General features: G+C 51.1%; 1 protein-coding gene across 1 annotated transcript in view; it reads left to right on the top strand.

Annotated features, from left to right (window-relative positions):
- The window catches only part of Cacng2 (calcium voltage-gated channel auxiliary subunit gamma 2), a 122,319-nt gene that overhangs the window by 100,709 nt on the left and 6,894 nt on the right, over positions 1 to 14,716 (top strand). The window contains exon 2 of the mRNA XM_028778932.1: positions 4,727 to 4,810. Within this exon, the coding sequence (XP_028634765.1) occupies positions 4,727 to 4,810 (84 nt within the window). The remainder of the gene's footprint in view (positions 1 to 4,726; positions 4,811 to 14,716) is intronic.

Here is a 14,716-nt window from a genome sequence, read left to right as displayed (position 1 = left end):
TTTTTTTTTCCTCAGCAAGTTACAAAGAGTATAGTATACAGTTGGTGCTGCATAAATGTTAGCGGAAGGGCTATGCTTCCAACAGGACTTGCATACCCCTGTAACAAAACACACGAGGCATTACCCTCTATACTCTGCATTTTCTCCTTTGGGGCTTTCTTGTCTGTGCCCTGGGAGTCCACGGAGATCAGGTGAAGTCTACCTCAGCAGTCCAGGACCATGGGCTAGCCCTAAGTCTCCACCATGGCTGCCCCAGGATGAAGCCAACTTAGAGGAAAGTCAAAGGTGGGGTAAGACCACAGGTTCTTTGAGTACCTGATCCATCTGGGGCCATTCCAACCATGAGCTTGATGACTATCAAACAGGGGGGCCGATGAAGTGAGCCCCAGGCTAGCCTCAGGAAAACCAGGTCACACCACTCCCCACTCCGCACTCCCCACTCCCCACTCCCCACTCCCCACTCCCCACTCCCCATCGAGATGTGTGTCCACTTGAATTTCCTCTGTGAGAGACATCCATGTAGATGGAGTGTTTCTAGTACCCACCCGTCGTGAGCCTCTGTGCCAGCAGTGGATCAGAAGCTAGGACTCCCAGATTCCCCAGGCTCTGTTCCTGGCCCCTCACAGCCTCATTCATCATCTGGCTCAGAACCTCTAGGCACACCGTTGTCTATGCCTCTGTGTGCCTGCCCACTCCTCACTTGCCTGTCTCCTACATCCCTCCGTTCCCTAGGCTGACCCAGCCCAACTTCTCAGCTGCCAGTCCTTGCCCTCTGGAACGTGTGTCCCAGACTCTCATCCTTCCTCTGCTCCTCACTGAATGAAGCTCCCTATCTGCAGGCCAAGCCTCAGCCTCCTCCCTAACTCCCCAGGCTCTGAGACTCGCTCATTTGCTCATTTACCTCCCCTCTCTCTAACTCCCTTCTCTCCCTCACCCTCTTAAGAATGTAGCTCTAGCCTGCTTCCTCCTACTCCTGGAGGAATCTTAAAATTGTTCTAGGAGATTCTAAGTCCGTTCGATGCTCCCTCCAGGGACAGGCCCTGGCCACCTCACTTCCAAGAACCTGAACCTGGTGTGTGAGGGTGTTTGCTTTCCCAGTGGCTGAAAATTAAAATCCTGCTGGGCTTCTGCACTAATCACCCCCAATAACTGAAAGGAGGCGGGATGGTAGAGGGGCTTCCAGTATAGGACGGACAGAGAGGAAGGAAGTTCTGAGTGACACCAACTTTCCACCCAGCCTCCCAAAGGCAGGCCAAGGACTGCACTCTATTCCCAAGCCCTCAGCTCTGTAGGCTCTGAAGCCCCTCCAGTCTCTGTGGCCCCAAGAGGTAGCAGACATGGTGTGTCGTAGCTCCTGGCTGTGCTCCCTGCCACTGATGAGAAAGCTTCTTTTTCCTACACACACACACACACACACACACACACACACACACATACCTACTCCCCTTGGCTCTGGTGCCATCATCCATTCTGAGGCTGTGTGGCTCCCAGGGGCCAGTTCCACAGAGCCATAGATAACGAAAGGAAACCACACTGACTGTGGCCAAGCACTCTCCTTCCAACCAGGAGGCTGGGAAGCATCTGCTGAGGCTCCCTAAGTCAAAGCGTGGCCAGACAGGGCCATCATTGAGTCCGCGGCAGCCTCATCAACCAAAGATCACACCAATAATTTCTAAAACCCACCCGATGATTTGGGGCCCATTAGCATAATTTGATGTATCATCTGTGCATCGACTTTTCACTGGGTAGGCAGTTTCCTAGCACACTTGGCGTGTGGGGAAACTAAAGAGGAGGCATTTGTCTTGTCTCGAGGAGTCATTTGTACAATCTTCCCTGTTACCACGTACTTTCAGTGGCACCCCTCCTCCCCCAAGACACCTTGGCCTTGGCACGACTAGTCACCCAGCACTCCACACTCTGCCGGTTGTATCCTACCCATTCTCTACCATGTCCCCTCACCCCAAAAAGTACTTTACCCAACTCCCATCTACCCAAGGCTTCACCTGCTGGGTACCCTCAGAACCTCAGCTCCATCTACAACACACATGCTCCCGCACACGTGCACACATACACACACACACACACACACACACACAAACAGAACAGTGTAACTCAAGTGGCATTCAACCTTCCTGATGCTGCGACACTTTAATACAGTTTCTCATGTTGTGGTGACCCCCCCCCCAACCATTAAATTATTTCTTGGCTACTTTATTGTTTTGCTCCTGTCATGAATCACAGTGTAAGTATCTGATAGGCAGGGTATGCGATGGGGTCCCGACCCATTGGTTGAGAACCACTGCTGACACAAGGCGGGAGGAAGTGAGGAGGGTTCGGTGAGAGCTCAGGCAGCAAGACAAGCAAGTGTATAGAAGGAGCTACCACAGGTGAGGAAGACAGAGACACACCAAGAAGGGGAAGGTAGGTGGGAGGTGAGGCCGGAGATACAGGGCAGAGCATGGGCTGTGAAAGATGCACGATTTTCCTTGTGAGTCTGGGAAGGTACACAAGTTGGAGAGGTATGATGTCACTTGCATTTTCAAATCTTGGGAAGGAGAAGGCTCAAAATGTAACAGTGGGTGACTTAGGGTGTCGTGCGCACACTTGCCTGGTGCTCTGAGTGTGAAGACAGGGGTGAAAGGCACTGAGGTACCAGCAGGGGCGGTGAGGACCGGTCAGGATGATGACTGTGCTTTCCTGGGAAAGGGGGAACCAAGGAGAGACTTTCACTGTTCTTCCTGCTGCTTCTAGAGAGCCAGGCTGAAAGGAGTGAGTGTGAGCACAGGACTGTGGTACAGCTCTCTGTAACAGCCACCAGGATGTGGCTGGGATTCAGCCACCCAGACATGGGCCTTGAAAGGGAGGGCAGGCTCTTCACACTTCACCTCACAGCCTCCCCTCTCCTCCTCGGACATTTCTTTCAGGCTGGGCCTATGCAGAGCCACCAGGGCGAGCGGGGATGAAGCACAGGAAGACGCAAGCAGGAAGCATGTGTGGATAAGACTCAGGAAGGGTTGGGCCCTTGTGTGGGACACCAGGAGGTCCTACCTCCAGCCTTGGGCTCCAGACTCGATTGTCCCCAGGCTCTTAGGACCTTGGTCTCAGGAGCTCTCTGTGTCTCCTGTGCATAGTCCTCCTACGGTCGCCTGTCACAGAGTTGTACTGATGAAATATTTGTCAGATCAAATGAAAAGAAAATGAAAGTGCTTTGAAAAGCGCTTCAGAAGGGCTGGGGTTTGGAACTGAAGAGGAGGGAGACATTAAGCGCTGTCACAAGGGTCTCCCTAGTGGAGAGCGAGATGCACAAGCCTGGATCCTGGGAATAAGGTATCAGGGTGGTACAGGCCTCTTGCTAGCATCCTCAAATGCAGGAGGGTGGAGAGGAGGAAGAGAGTGGGGATGAAGAAAGGAAGACCAAAATCCTTAGAGAAATTACAGATCCAGAGAATATACTTTCAGGGATCGTTTCAACAGTTCTGTATCAGCAATTATGGATTGATTTTGGCCTTACAAAGCTAGGTTAAGTAGCCAGAAGATCCAGTGTGTTCTTCATGTGCGTGCGTATGTATGCATGTATGTATGTGTGCACATTGCATGTATGTGTGTGTATATTCATGTCTGTACATATGTGTACATATGTCTGTGTGGATGAATGTGCACGCACGCGCTCCAACAGAGAAACTGAGTCAAGTGAAGAAAGCTGAGCTGGATAAGGCAATCTGAGCCATCTTTCCTGCTGAAACTGGAACTGGACTGGAACCAGCCTTGACTTCAGGGCTGCTGGGGACAGTGCTGGGTAATGCACAGAGCAGACCAGAGCCAAAGCTGACACTCTGCTGCCAGCAAACTGAATCCCAGCTGTCAGTTTGTCTGCAGGTCCCTTCCCCCCATGGCTCCTTCCCTCTCTGTGTGAATGCTGCTGACAAGCTACCCAGCCCTGTCCTGACACTTAACCAGGACCAATTCTCAACAAGCAAAAGCCTAGAGTCAAAGGCCAGCATTTGAGTCCTTGTTGCGCTCCGTTCCAGCCTGCTAATCTGGTCCTAGTCCCGAGGTCCTTGAGACTCAGTTCCTCCATCTGTGAAATGGGCTGATAACACTTCTCACATGGGTGTCTCATTGCCATGGTGACCTATAGTTCACAAACTAAAAACTAGCATGGTGGCTCAGGCCTATGACCCTGTGCTTGGAAGGTTAAGTCAGGAGGGTCATGATGAACATCAGGCCAGTCTGGGCTACACAAGAGGCCTAGGATCCAAAAAGGAACTTGGTAAATGGCCAGCTCCCAGCTCAGAACTGCTGGGGTAATGTGTCTGAGAGGTGAATTCCCTACCAGTGCAGATGGTACATCTTCTTCTAAGGGGTTGTCTGTCCTGTCAATCAAGGGTCTGTCTTCTTGGGAAAGAATCTGGGGCTTGCAAAGAACTGGGTGACTCCCTGCCAAGCTGCAACCCTCTACCATCCTACTAGCCTGCTAAGCCCATTCCCCACCCCCTCGGCATAGTCTCTAACCCAAAATCAAACCTGGGCTCTTCAGATGGCAGTGAGGGAGGTGGGGACGGAAGGCAGGGGTTGATTCTGAGCCTCAGCTCTGGGCTCAGGACTGTAGGGTGTGCTGTAATCCAGGGGGATGATGCCTGGGGAGACCATGGTGTCCAGAAGGGGCAGGTGGGTTCCGAGCCATGCTACCCAAGCACTCACTCGCCCCTTCTGCATTATCTTGCAGGGAACTTCAAAGGTTTGTGCAAGCAAATCGACCACTTTCCGGAAGACGCGGACTACGAAGCTGACACGGCAGAGTATTTCCTCCGTGAGTCACGCACGGTGTTTTAATCTCCCTTCAGCTGAAGGGTCCCTCAGTTTGTTCCTTCTGAGGATCAAAGGTCAGGCCTATTTGGTACCCTGGTTACAGCAAGGGCAGGAAACTGCTGCTCTCTCTTGACTGGCCAACTCCTACTCATCCCCCAGGTCTCCTAAAACCTCACCTCCTCCCTGAAGCCACCCCTTTTCTCAGGGGTTCCCAGGAACAGACCTTCATCTTGATGAGGGTTGGAGGGGATGTCTTTGTCTGCTGAGTAACATCCCCCAGTTCTGCAGATAAGGGACATTCTCTTCCAACACAGGGCATGGCCTAGAATAGGAACTCAGGAAATATTGCTCTCAAATAATAATGAAACCAGCTTGTACTCAGGAGACAGAGAGAAGGGAGAGAATTTTCCCTTCCCCCACAAGTCAAATCAAAGTTAAATCCTGGTGTAACTGCTGTGATCTTTAAGTCTCCCTGTGACATATTATCAAGAGAAAGCATTTTTGAAGCCCCAAGGAAATTTCTCAAGCATCCCCAGAAACCAACACAGACCTTGTTAGTTATCGAAAGGGATTTGCCAGAGAGGAACTGAGGGTCCTTGAGGCACGCTGAAGGCTCTCAGACGGCTGGGCTCCATGGAGGGGTTTGCTTACAGAGTCCCAGGAACTGCTGCCCCCACCCCCGCCCCTGGACCTGAGTGTCTCTCCTCTTCCCTTCACCAACAGCTTCCCAGTGAGCATCACCCCGGATCCAGGGAGGCACTTTCTTACCTGAATTGCTCCTGTCTCTTTCAATAATAACTACTCATATCAGAGGTGGCAGCTCGCAGGTCAGCCTAGAATCTGGTTTCCCTGAAAAGTCTGTGGAAAGTGAAACTGGCGAGGCAGCCAGAAAGGGACAGAAAAGGAGCAGGACACGATTTATAGATTATTTATTTATTTATTTATTTATTTACTTATTGGTTTGGGGTTTTGGTGGTGGTGGTGGTGGTGGTGGTGGTGGTGGTGGTGGTGGTGGTGGTGGTTTTGTTTTGTTTTGAGACAGGGTTGCTTTGTACAAGAGCCAAAGCTGTCCTGGAACTCCCTCTGCAGTCTGGGCTGGCCTCAAACTCACAGAGATCCACCTGCTTCTGCCTCCAGAGTGATAGAATTAAAGGCGTGCGCATCCACGTTCAGTTATTTATTGGTTTTCAAATACAGGGTTTCTCTGTGTAGCCCTGGCTGTCCTAGAACTTGCTCTGTAGACCAGGCTGGCCTTGCACTCAGAGATCTGCCTACCTATGTCTCCTAAATGCTGGGATTAAATGCCTGTACCACCAAGCCCAGGTAGTTGGAAGGGAGTCTTGGGGAGGGAGGGGGAATATCATAAGAGAGTTATCATTACCTTTTCTGAATTCCTTCAAGATTTTGGTCTCAAGTAGAATTCCCACAGGGCTGTCTGGATGTCAGTCATTAACTACTGTATCTGGAATCAGCCAATGCAATTAACATGGATTGGGTACCTGCTGTATACTCAGCCTGTACTGAGTAACAGGGAGGCCAGGATGGACCTGTGCGACAGTGTCTGATGCCAGTAAGAGAAGGCATTGTGTGTGTGGGGGATGGGCAGTGGGGATAAGATCTCAGAGACACCTGATCAGGTGTGATAGAAACAAGACCTGAATTTGGAAGTCGAAGGTCAAAACTGAGCTCCACCCTAGAATAGACACACCTGGACTCCGGGTCTCACCCGGCCAATCACAGTGAGGTATTACACATCATCAGTCAGACAGGAAGCACCTGGAGGCAGTTTGTCTCCTTCAGTACAGGACCCAGAATATAATGGTTCCTCAATAAATAAATACCTCTCATGAAATACATGATTCCTCTGGAGCACACTCTGATGTGTTGAGTCTCTGTTTCCTTCGAGTTGAAGAGAGAAGCGAGAAGCGTCTGGGGTACGGGTTCACCTTGTCCCTGTATCAAGAGTGGGATTTGTGTCCCGTGGAACCTAAGGCCTGACTTAAGTTCACTGAGCAATGCAGGGGTTCTAGAGCATGTATAACAAATGAACAGATGTTTTCTGATGAGACAGGAAATGTTTTCAGCTGTTTAAGCCACACTGACTCCATCCCAGCCACACACAGTGAAAGCCTCTTTTCTTTTCTCACGTAGCCAGGCTGGACTCAACCAGCTTCTGTCTAAGTTAGGGTGTCATCACTGTGAAGAGACACCATGACCACGACAACTCTTACAAAGGCAAACATTTCACTGGGGCTGGCTTACAGGTTCGGAGGTTCAGTCCATTATCATCATGACAGGAAGCGTGGCAGTGTGCAGGCAGACCATAGTGTTGAAAGAGCTGAGAGTTCTACATCCTGTTCTGAAGACAGCCAGGAGGAGACTGAGCATAGAGACCTCAAAGCCCACTCCCACAGTGACACACTTCCTCTAACAAGGGCACACCTACTCCAACAATGCCACACCTGCTAATGGTGCCCTTCCCACAGGCCAAGCATATTCACACCATCACACCTTCAAGTTCCAAATGCCCTTTGTTTGTTTGTTTTTGTTTTGTTTTGCTTTGCTTTGTTTTGAAGACACGGTTTCTCTGTGTAGCCCTGGCTGTCCTGGAACTCATTCTGTAGACCAGGTTGGCTTCAAACTTAAAAGAGATCCGCCTGCCTCTACCTCCCAAGTGCTGGAACTACAGGTGTGAGCAGCTATGCCTGGTTTTTATTAGATGCCACTTGTTAAGGAAAAACAGACGCAGAATTTTTCGTGGTACTTCCTATGATGGTGTGGGTGTTCTGGCCCTGAGCTATGTAACGTGGTAGTCTGAGGTAGACAACATGGCTCTGGAAAGGTTGAAGCCATTGCTCCTGTCAGTTTATGCAGCCAGGGGAGCTGGGAGGCAGGGCTAATTTCTCTAGAACAATCCCTGACCCCCTATATTTTTTCTGGTTCAAAAGCCCCTCAAAGGCCCCTCTCACTCCCTGTCTGTATCTCCATCTCACACCTGCCTTATTACCACACACTGCAACCCCCCCACCCAGCATCCTGGCAAGATGTATGTGTCTTAGTCTCTGACCCATGCATTTCTTCACCCCAGCATCCAGCACAGAGCCTGATGGGGAGAGAGGGTTCAGTAATGTGCTTCACTGACAGACCAAGGAAGTAACTGGACAGGAAAATGAGTGTGGAGTAAGTCATGGTGACATATTACCAGGGACAAAGCAGGAACAAAGTGGAGCCTAAATCAGCCTAGAGTCCAGATCAGTCAAACCCACCACCTTAGTTCACCTGGCACTTGATAAGCTGGGAGAGGGACAGAATTTGCCTGAGGGCTAGCTATCTGGGGAAAGACTAGGGACCTGTCTTAGCTAGGGTTTCATTACTGTGAAGAGACACCATGACCAAGGCAACTCTTATAAAGGAAAACATTTAATTGGGGCTGGCTTACAGTTTCAGAGATTCAGTCCAAAATCATCAATACCAGAAGCATGGCAGCTTGCAGGCAGACTTGGTGTTGGAAGAGCCTAGAGTTCTACATCTTGATCCAAGGGCAGACAGGAGGTGGCTCTCATTCCACACTGGGTAGAGCCTGAGCAGAGGAGCCTTAAAGCCCACCCCCACAGTGACACATTTTCTCTAAGAAGACCACACCTGTTCCAACAAGGTCATACCTGCTAATAGTGCCATTTCCCAATGGGTCAAGCCTGCTCCTCCATCACACTTCTCACAGGGGCATTCACAGAAGGATTTCCTAAATACATTAGCCGAGTATAAATTTTGGTTCTAAAAAGAGCATTCATTCATTCATTCATTCATTCATTCACTGTGACACACTAAGTACTCACTCTGTGCTAGGCTTCGCTAGGTACTATTGTCAGTGTGAGAGATCTCAGGGTGAACCAAGAGACAGCTAGGCCCTTTGGGAGAGCTGTGTCCTAGTGGAGGCAAGATGCAATGAGCCAGAGTCCATGGTCCTGCCTGAGATGGCCTCAGTGAATGGAATGGGGAAGGGCAGAGGAAGGGCTGTCATGTAGACAACGAACCAAGACAGCCTTTCTAGGTGAGGTCAGGAGAGACAGGAGGTTTCTAAGGAAGAGATGACCTAGCAGAGGGAATCACCAAGCAAAGGTTTTGAAGCAAGGATAGTACCCCATCTTTGGGCAACACAATCAAGGCCAGCCTAGCTGGAGTCCAGCCTGCAACCAAGAGAGGAGAGACACAGAAGGGTCCCAGCCTGGTGGGTCTGGGGAGTCAGATGTCCTTCTGAGTGAGGTGGAGACTGATCTGGAAAGGGCAGCTAGCCATCAGAGTCAGAAGACTAAAGGGAGTAGTGGAGGCATGGAGGCCAGTTCCGGCTTTAAGGGGTAGACACAGTGCAGGCCACAGAGAGGTAAACCAAGATGAACCCAACAGAGTTGGGGCAGCCAGAGACCAGGATGGGCTGAAGGCAGGACAGCTGGTAGAAGGTTCAACATTGAGTCCCCAAGTAGAGAATTCTGAACAGGACAGGGTGGAAGGCAGGGAGGGAAGATGCTCAGGGCAATAGAAAGGGCTCAGCCAATAGAGATGCCAGAGCCTGCCCCTTCAAGGCAGCTCTACCTTTGAACCTCTGGATTTGAAAGAACAGTCGCCATGCAGGGTTGGCTTCTTAAAGGTAGTGTGCGCCCCAGTGGTTACAGAATCACAAGCCTGTCTGACTTATCTTTCCTGTTGCTATAATAAGGCACCCTAACAAGAGTACCTGAAGGGAAAAAGGATTTATACTGGTTCACAGTTCAAGACTACAAACCATCATGGCAGGAGAGTCAAGGCACAGGGAACTTGAAGCAGCCAGTCCTATCACATCCACAGCCAGGAAACAGAGATCGATAAACACAGCTGCCTCCCAGCTCTTTCTCTCCAGGATCCAAGCCGGGGGAATGGAGCCACCCATGGTGGGCAGCTCTTCACACCTCAATAAAATCAAGATGACCAGACAGGCACACCCAGGGACTCATCTCTATCAAGTTGACAACTAACACTAACCGTGACACCACCTGACCCTGGTCCACTCAGTGCAGAGTCAGATCTGTGCCAACCCCAACACCCCACACCCACATGACTACCGTGTCATGGAGCTGGAGCCAGAAGGTGGGGGTGATAGCTGTTTTCATACAGTGTGAAGGCCACTCAGAGAAGCTGGCATTCAGGGTAGCGTGGCCCCCTTTGCCTCCAACAGATGACAAGTTCCATGCCCAGGCTGTTCAAATTTAACTAAATTGATAGAGGTGCAAGGGAAGGGGCAGCCAGTAAAGCAGCCCCCACTCTGTGTCTCATCCTCCTCAACCCTCAACCCTGTGCCCGGCAGCTCCGCCTAATCAACAGAGGAAACTGCTGAGGGACTGAGTCCTTTCTCCATGTTCTTCTGAACTTGCTCCAAGAAAAGCAGAGATGTGAGCGGAGGAAGGGATGGAGTGTGGCTATGTCTGTTCCTTTTGTCACTGGCCTTTAGGCTCTTCCCAACCCAAGACCACTGTTAAATGAACCACGCAGAGCGGCTAGGGGGAGCTGAGCCCTGCCAAAGCCGTGCTTCCCTAGGTGTGTGTGGGGGGGGGGGGGTGAAGCTTCCAACAAAGCCACCACCCTAGAGACACAAGTGTATCTTCCTCCTTCCCTTTCGAGTGTGAGCGACTCACAGTCTTCCAGTCCTCCTGGAGGAGCCTCCTTCCTAGATACCAGGCCCTCCTCCAGGTGCTGAGGATGGGGAAGCTGACAGCGGAGGAGGCCCAGCCTCAGGCACTTGAGATTTGCAATCAACGAAATTAGCAAGTTCATCATAAAGCATGTTAGACTCTGCTCTCCTGTGATACAGAGAAAGGCAAGCAGGAAAGGGGAGGGGGGTTCCTACTGCCAGAATCAAGGAGGGGCTCACAGCACTCACTCGGGAGACTGAGCTAAAATCTGAAGGACAAAGAGTAAACAAAGCCAAAGAGGCCAGTGTGCCACCTCTGCCCTCCTTGTTCACCTGGGGTGACGTAGGACAGAAGGGGAGTACAGAGAGTTCCAGAAGGCTGTGACTAGAGCTCAGCTCCTGGTCAGCGAAGAAAACAGAGTGTGCCTGCTCACAGGCTCACAAGCCTTCCTGAGGGCCTGGTACAAGGAAGGGTCTCCCTGAGGGACAAATGGATTCATGCATGGTACATGGTCTTCCTCCCTGACCCACCATCTATCCTGAGTCAGAGCTCAGGTCTCCTAGTAACATAAGAGTAGCTTTGGGTCCCCTCATCTTCCTCCTGATTCCCATCCCCTTTGCTAGGTGTGATGCCATGGGCCTTGCCTCTCCTACCACTGCCCCCACGAGGGTTGAATGGTGGCCACACTGTTTGTCCCACTGAGCACTGTAGGCCATCGGATGTGCCTGTCATGGTGTCTTCTGCCTCTTCCTCAATCTGAGCGAGGAAAAGGAAGTGATGTCTAGTGACCACCATCATCTTTCAAATGCCAACATATCTACCTATTAGGGTCTGCAACTGTGCTGTGTTCTGTGTCTGGTACCTGTGTGCCCATGCATCTAAGTGTATGTGTGTATGTATGCATGTATCTACACGTCCCTTTCTGTGTCAGAGGCAGGTCTTTGGGCCCTAGAGGGTATCTCTGCTATGTCCAAAAGATGGAAATTTGTATTTCTTAGATTTCCTCATGTGGCTCTGAGAGAAGGAAAAAGAATCAGGGCAATTGGTTCATTTCCACCTCATGTAGTAAGCACCTACTGTATGCCAGACACCCAAATCTACAACACTATATAGACTTTCATAGTGCAAGACAAAAGGGTGGGAGTGGGTCTCCTACCCAACATGTAGAGCCTGGAGCTAGAACTTGGGGGTCGGGGAGGAGAACTAATACCATTGGCTCTTAGACACACCCATGAACGCACGCACAACTCACGTACACAGGAGAGCTGGGTACCCGGTTCAACATGCCCATTACATACATGGCCACTAAAAGGGACTGACAGAGAAGGAACTGGGGACTCCAGACACAGCCACCTTCCACCTCCCCTCAGCATACAGAGTCACAGCTGGGAAGGAGAGCCCCTAGCCATAAAAAAAAAACAAAAACAAAACCAGTCATACCACCATTCAGGAAGGACATCAGGCATTCATGAGGGGTCACTCAGGGATGAATACACTGAGCTAGGCTACCCAGAGACAGGAGAACAGAAGAGCCAGGTGGGCATAACTGCAGAGGTTTCAATGCCAGCAGCCTGCTCTAGGCTGCCTTCCTGGCTTCGTTTTCAGTGCTACCTCCTGAGGTTGGGATGAGGGTGAAGGAAGCTGGCTTAGGACATCACTTCTGAGCAGCCTGGAGCACAGGAAGCACTCAGAAGGCATTAGCCATTGTGGTTGCTTAGTGTGGCGGTGTGTGTGATGACTGCGGGGCAGAAGACAAAGAAGAGGAAGCTGGGATGGGAACGGAGCTGATGAGAGAGCTTCCCTTGCCAGTTGGCTTCCTCAAGCCAAAAGTAGCCTTTGAACAGAAGCAGGGAGCTGTAAACATTGTAGACATTCTCCCACCCCCACTCAGCAGGGGGAGGGGCTACCTCCAGCCCAAGAGCAACCGCAGCATCTGGCATCTCTGACTCCTGCGGACTGAGACATCAGCTTAGGCCTGAGATGGTACCCTACCCACCTTATGTGTGGAAGGGTAAGAACAAAGAACATAGCCAGATGCTCAGACTCAAAGCCTGGCTCCTCAGTGTGCTAGGCTCAGGCAGGAAAGGAGAGGCCAGCTGGGAGACCTCAGGCCATGAGAGCCAGGAGGTGCAGCAGTAGGTGGGTGGGAAGGGTCATGGTAAAGAGGGGTGTGCTTACCAACAGCCGAGAGGGTAGAGAAGGATGTCAAGTCCCAAATAGGATGAGAGGCAAATTACTCTACCCTTTTCTAAGGCCAGATCAGGCCACTTTCTGGTTGGGTCTGTTTCTTTTTCTGTTTTCCATTTTGTTCTGTGATGTTGGGAATCAAACACAGAGCCTTGTGTGTACTCAGCAAACCTGCTACCTGACTTCTGTCAAGATTCTTCTCCTTGAAGGGTGTGGTGGCACACACCTTGAATCTTACCACTCAGAGGCAGAGGCAGCTGGATCTCTGTGAGTTCAGAATTCCAGGACAGCCAGAAATACACATACATGGAGAAACACTGTCTCAAAAAAAAAAATTTCCTCTCTGGAGCATAAAGAGCTTGAGGTCCCAAAGACAGGGAGCTACACGGTGTCCTCCCCTACCCCATCCATCTCAGGGACTGTTTGCCAAGTGAATAAATGAGATACCTTGTTCCCTAAGTCTACCTGGCAGGCTCACAGTACTTCTTCCTTCAATGAGGAAAGAGACAGGGCTAGGTTTTCAGCTGATACAAGGCCACCTTCCCACCTTGGAGGACGTCCCCTCCCTACTTTTCCTTCTGTCCCTAGGGTGCTGAGCTTGGGAGATGAGGAGTCAAGGCCTAAGTTGTGGGGCTGGAACAAAAGCGCTTCTGTTCCAGATGCTGTACTCTGTGGTCTTGGGCAAGTCACTAGTCTCCCTGAGCCTTGGAGGAATGAGTAGGATGTTGTTAGCCCTCCCCAGCCACGGTGAGGAAGGAACGTCATGAGGGAAGTCCCTGAGGCAAGATTTACCCGATACAGTTTAGGAAGTAAAAGAACATCATCAAAACTCTTGAATGCAGGCCTTGCAGACACCAGGAGAACCACCCAGCCCTGTGCCTCCACTTTACAGACAAGGGGGAAACTGAGATCCAGAAAATGTAATGCCTTGCTCTATGCAGGGCACCTTCTGGGAATAAGACCCATCACATTCTCCAGCCACACACCCCCTCCAGGCTCTAAAGGGCAGGGACCTTCCTCCCAGAAGTCATAGCAACCAGGGAGTCTACTTGCCTGATCACACAGCAAGGAAGTGTCTCCAGGCCCTGGCTAGTGGCCAATTGGTGCAGAGCAGGGCAGGGCCACCCTTGCTGCCCTGGCCCAGACAGGGTCCACTCAATCCCCACTTTTATTTCAGTGTTCCTTAGTTTTGTGACTGCTGAGTTGCAGCCTTCGCTAGCAAGCACCCACCTCAGGACCCCCCACATCCCAAGAGAGCACTAGCAATAGGATTCAGCCCATCACCAAGCCTGAGTTCACTGCCCGGGATCCACAGGGTAGAAGGAGTCTCTCACAGGTTGTTCTCTGACTTCATAAATCTCACCAGCACACACAGGCTCTCCCCCTTCCTCACCACCACCACACATACCATAAAACGTACATGGATAGGTAGGTGTGTGTGTGTGTGTGTGTGTGTGTGTGTGTGAGAGAGAGAGAGAGAGAGAGAGAGAGAGAGAGAGAGAGAGGAAACAACAGCCACACCTACTCTGGTGTGATACCAGCAGCAGCATCTCTTGACCCCCTTGGGGACATGTGCTGTACTTGTTGCCCAGGCTCTTCCCCACAGCAGTTGAGAAGCTGGTTGTATGCTTTCCTGACCTCTACATATAGAGCTGGGGAAACTGAGGCAGGGGCCCAGGCGGCATGGTGAGCAGAGATGCTCACACAGCTGTCTTCTGAACCTGAGTGATAGTCTCAGTCTCCACCCCCAGCAGAATATGGAAGGAGTGCCTGGCATAGTGCTCCCCAACACAGCCAGTGCTCCCTAAGTAGCCCCCTGTGTCCCCAACATATCTTCCATGAGGCAGAGAACAAATGTGTGCTGAGCACTTGACTGTGTCCCCAACCTGACAGCAGCCTGATTCATCGTCATAGCCACCCTGAGGCAGCAATGGCTGTTTCCCTGTCACACAGATGGGAAAGCCAGGCACAGACCACACAGCCAGTGAGAGTGAGGCTGCTGCTTGTGTTTCTCTCTCTCTCTCTCTCTCTCTCTCTCTCTCTCTCTCTCTCTCTCT

This window comes from Grammomys surdaster, unplaced genomic scaffold (assembly GCF_004785775.1).
Source record: "Grammomys surdaster isolate TR1022 unplaced genomic scaffold, NIH_TR_1.0 342, whole genome shotgun sequence".
NCBI classification, from domain to species: domain Eukaryota; kingdom Metazoa; phylum Chordata; class Mammalia; order Rodentia; family Muridae; genus Grammomys; species Grammomys surdaster.
The sequence above is the reverse complement of the archived record's forward strand: the minus strand, read 5'-3'. Positions and strand labels throughout refer to the sequence as shown.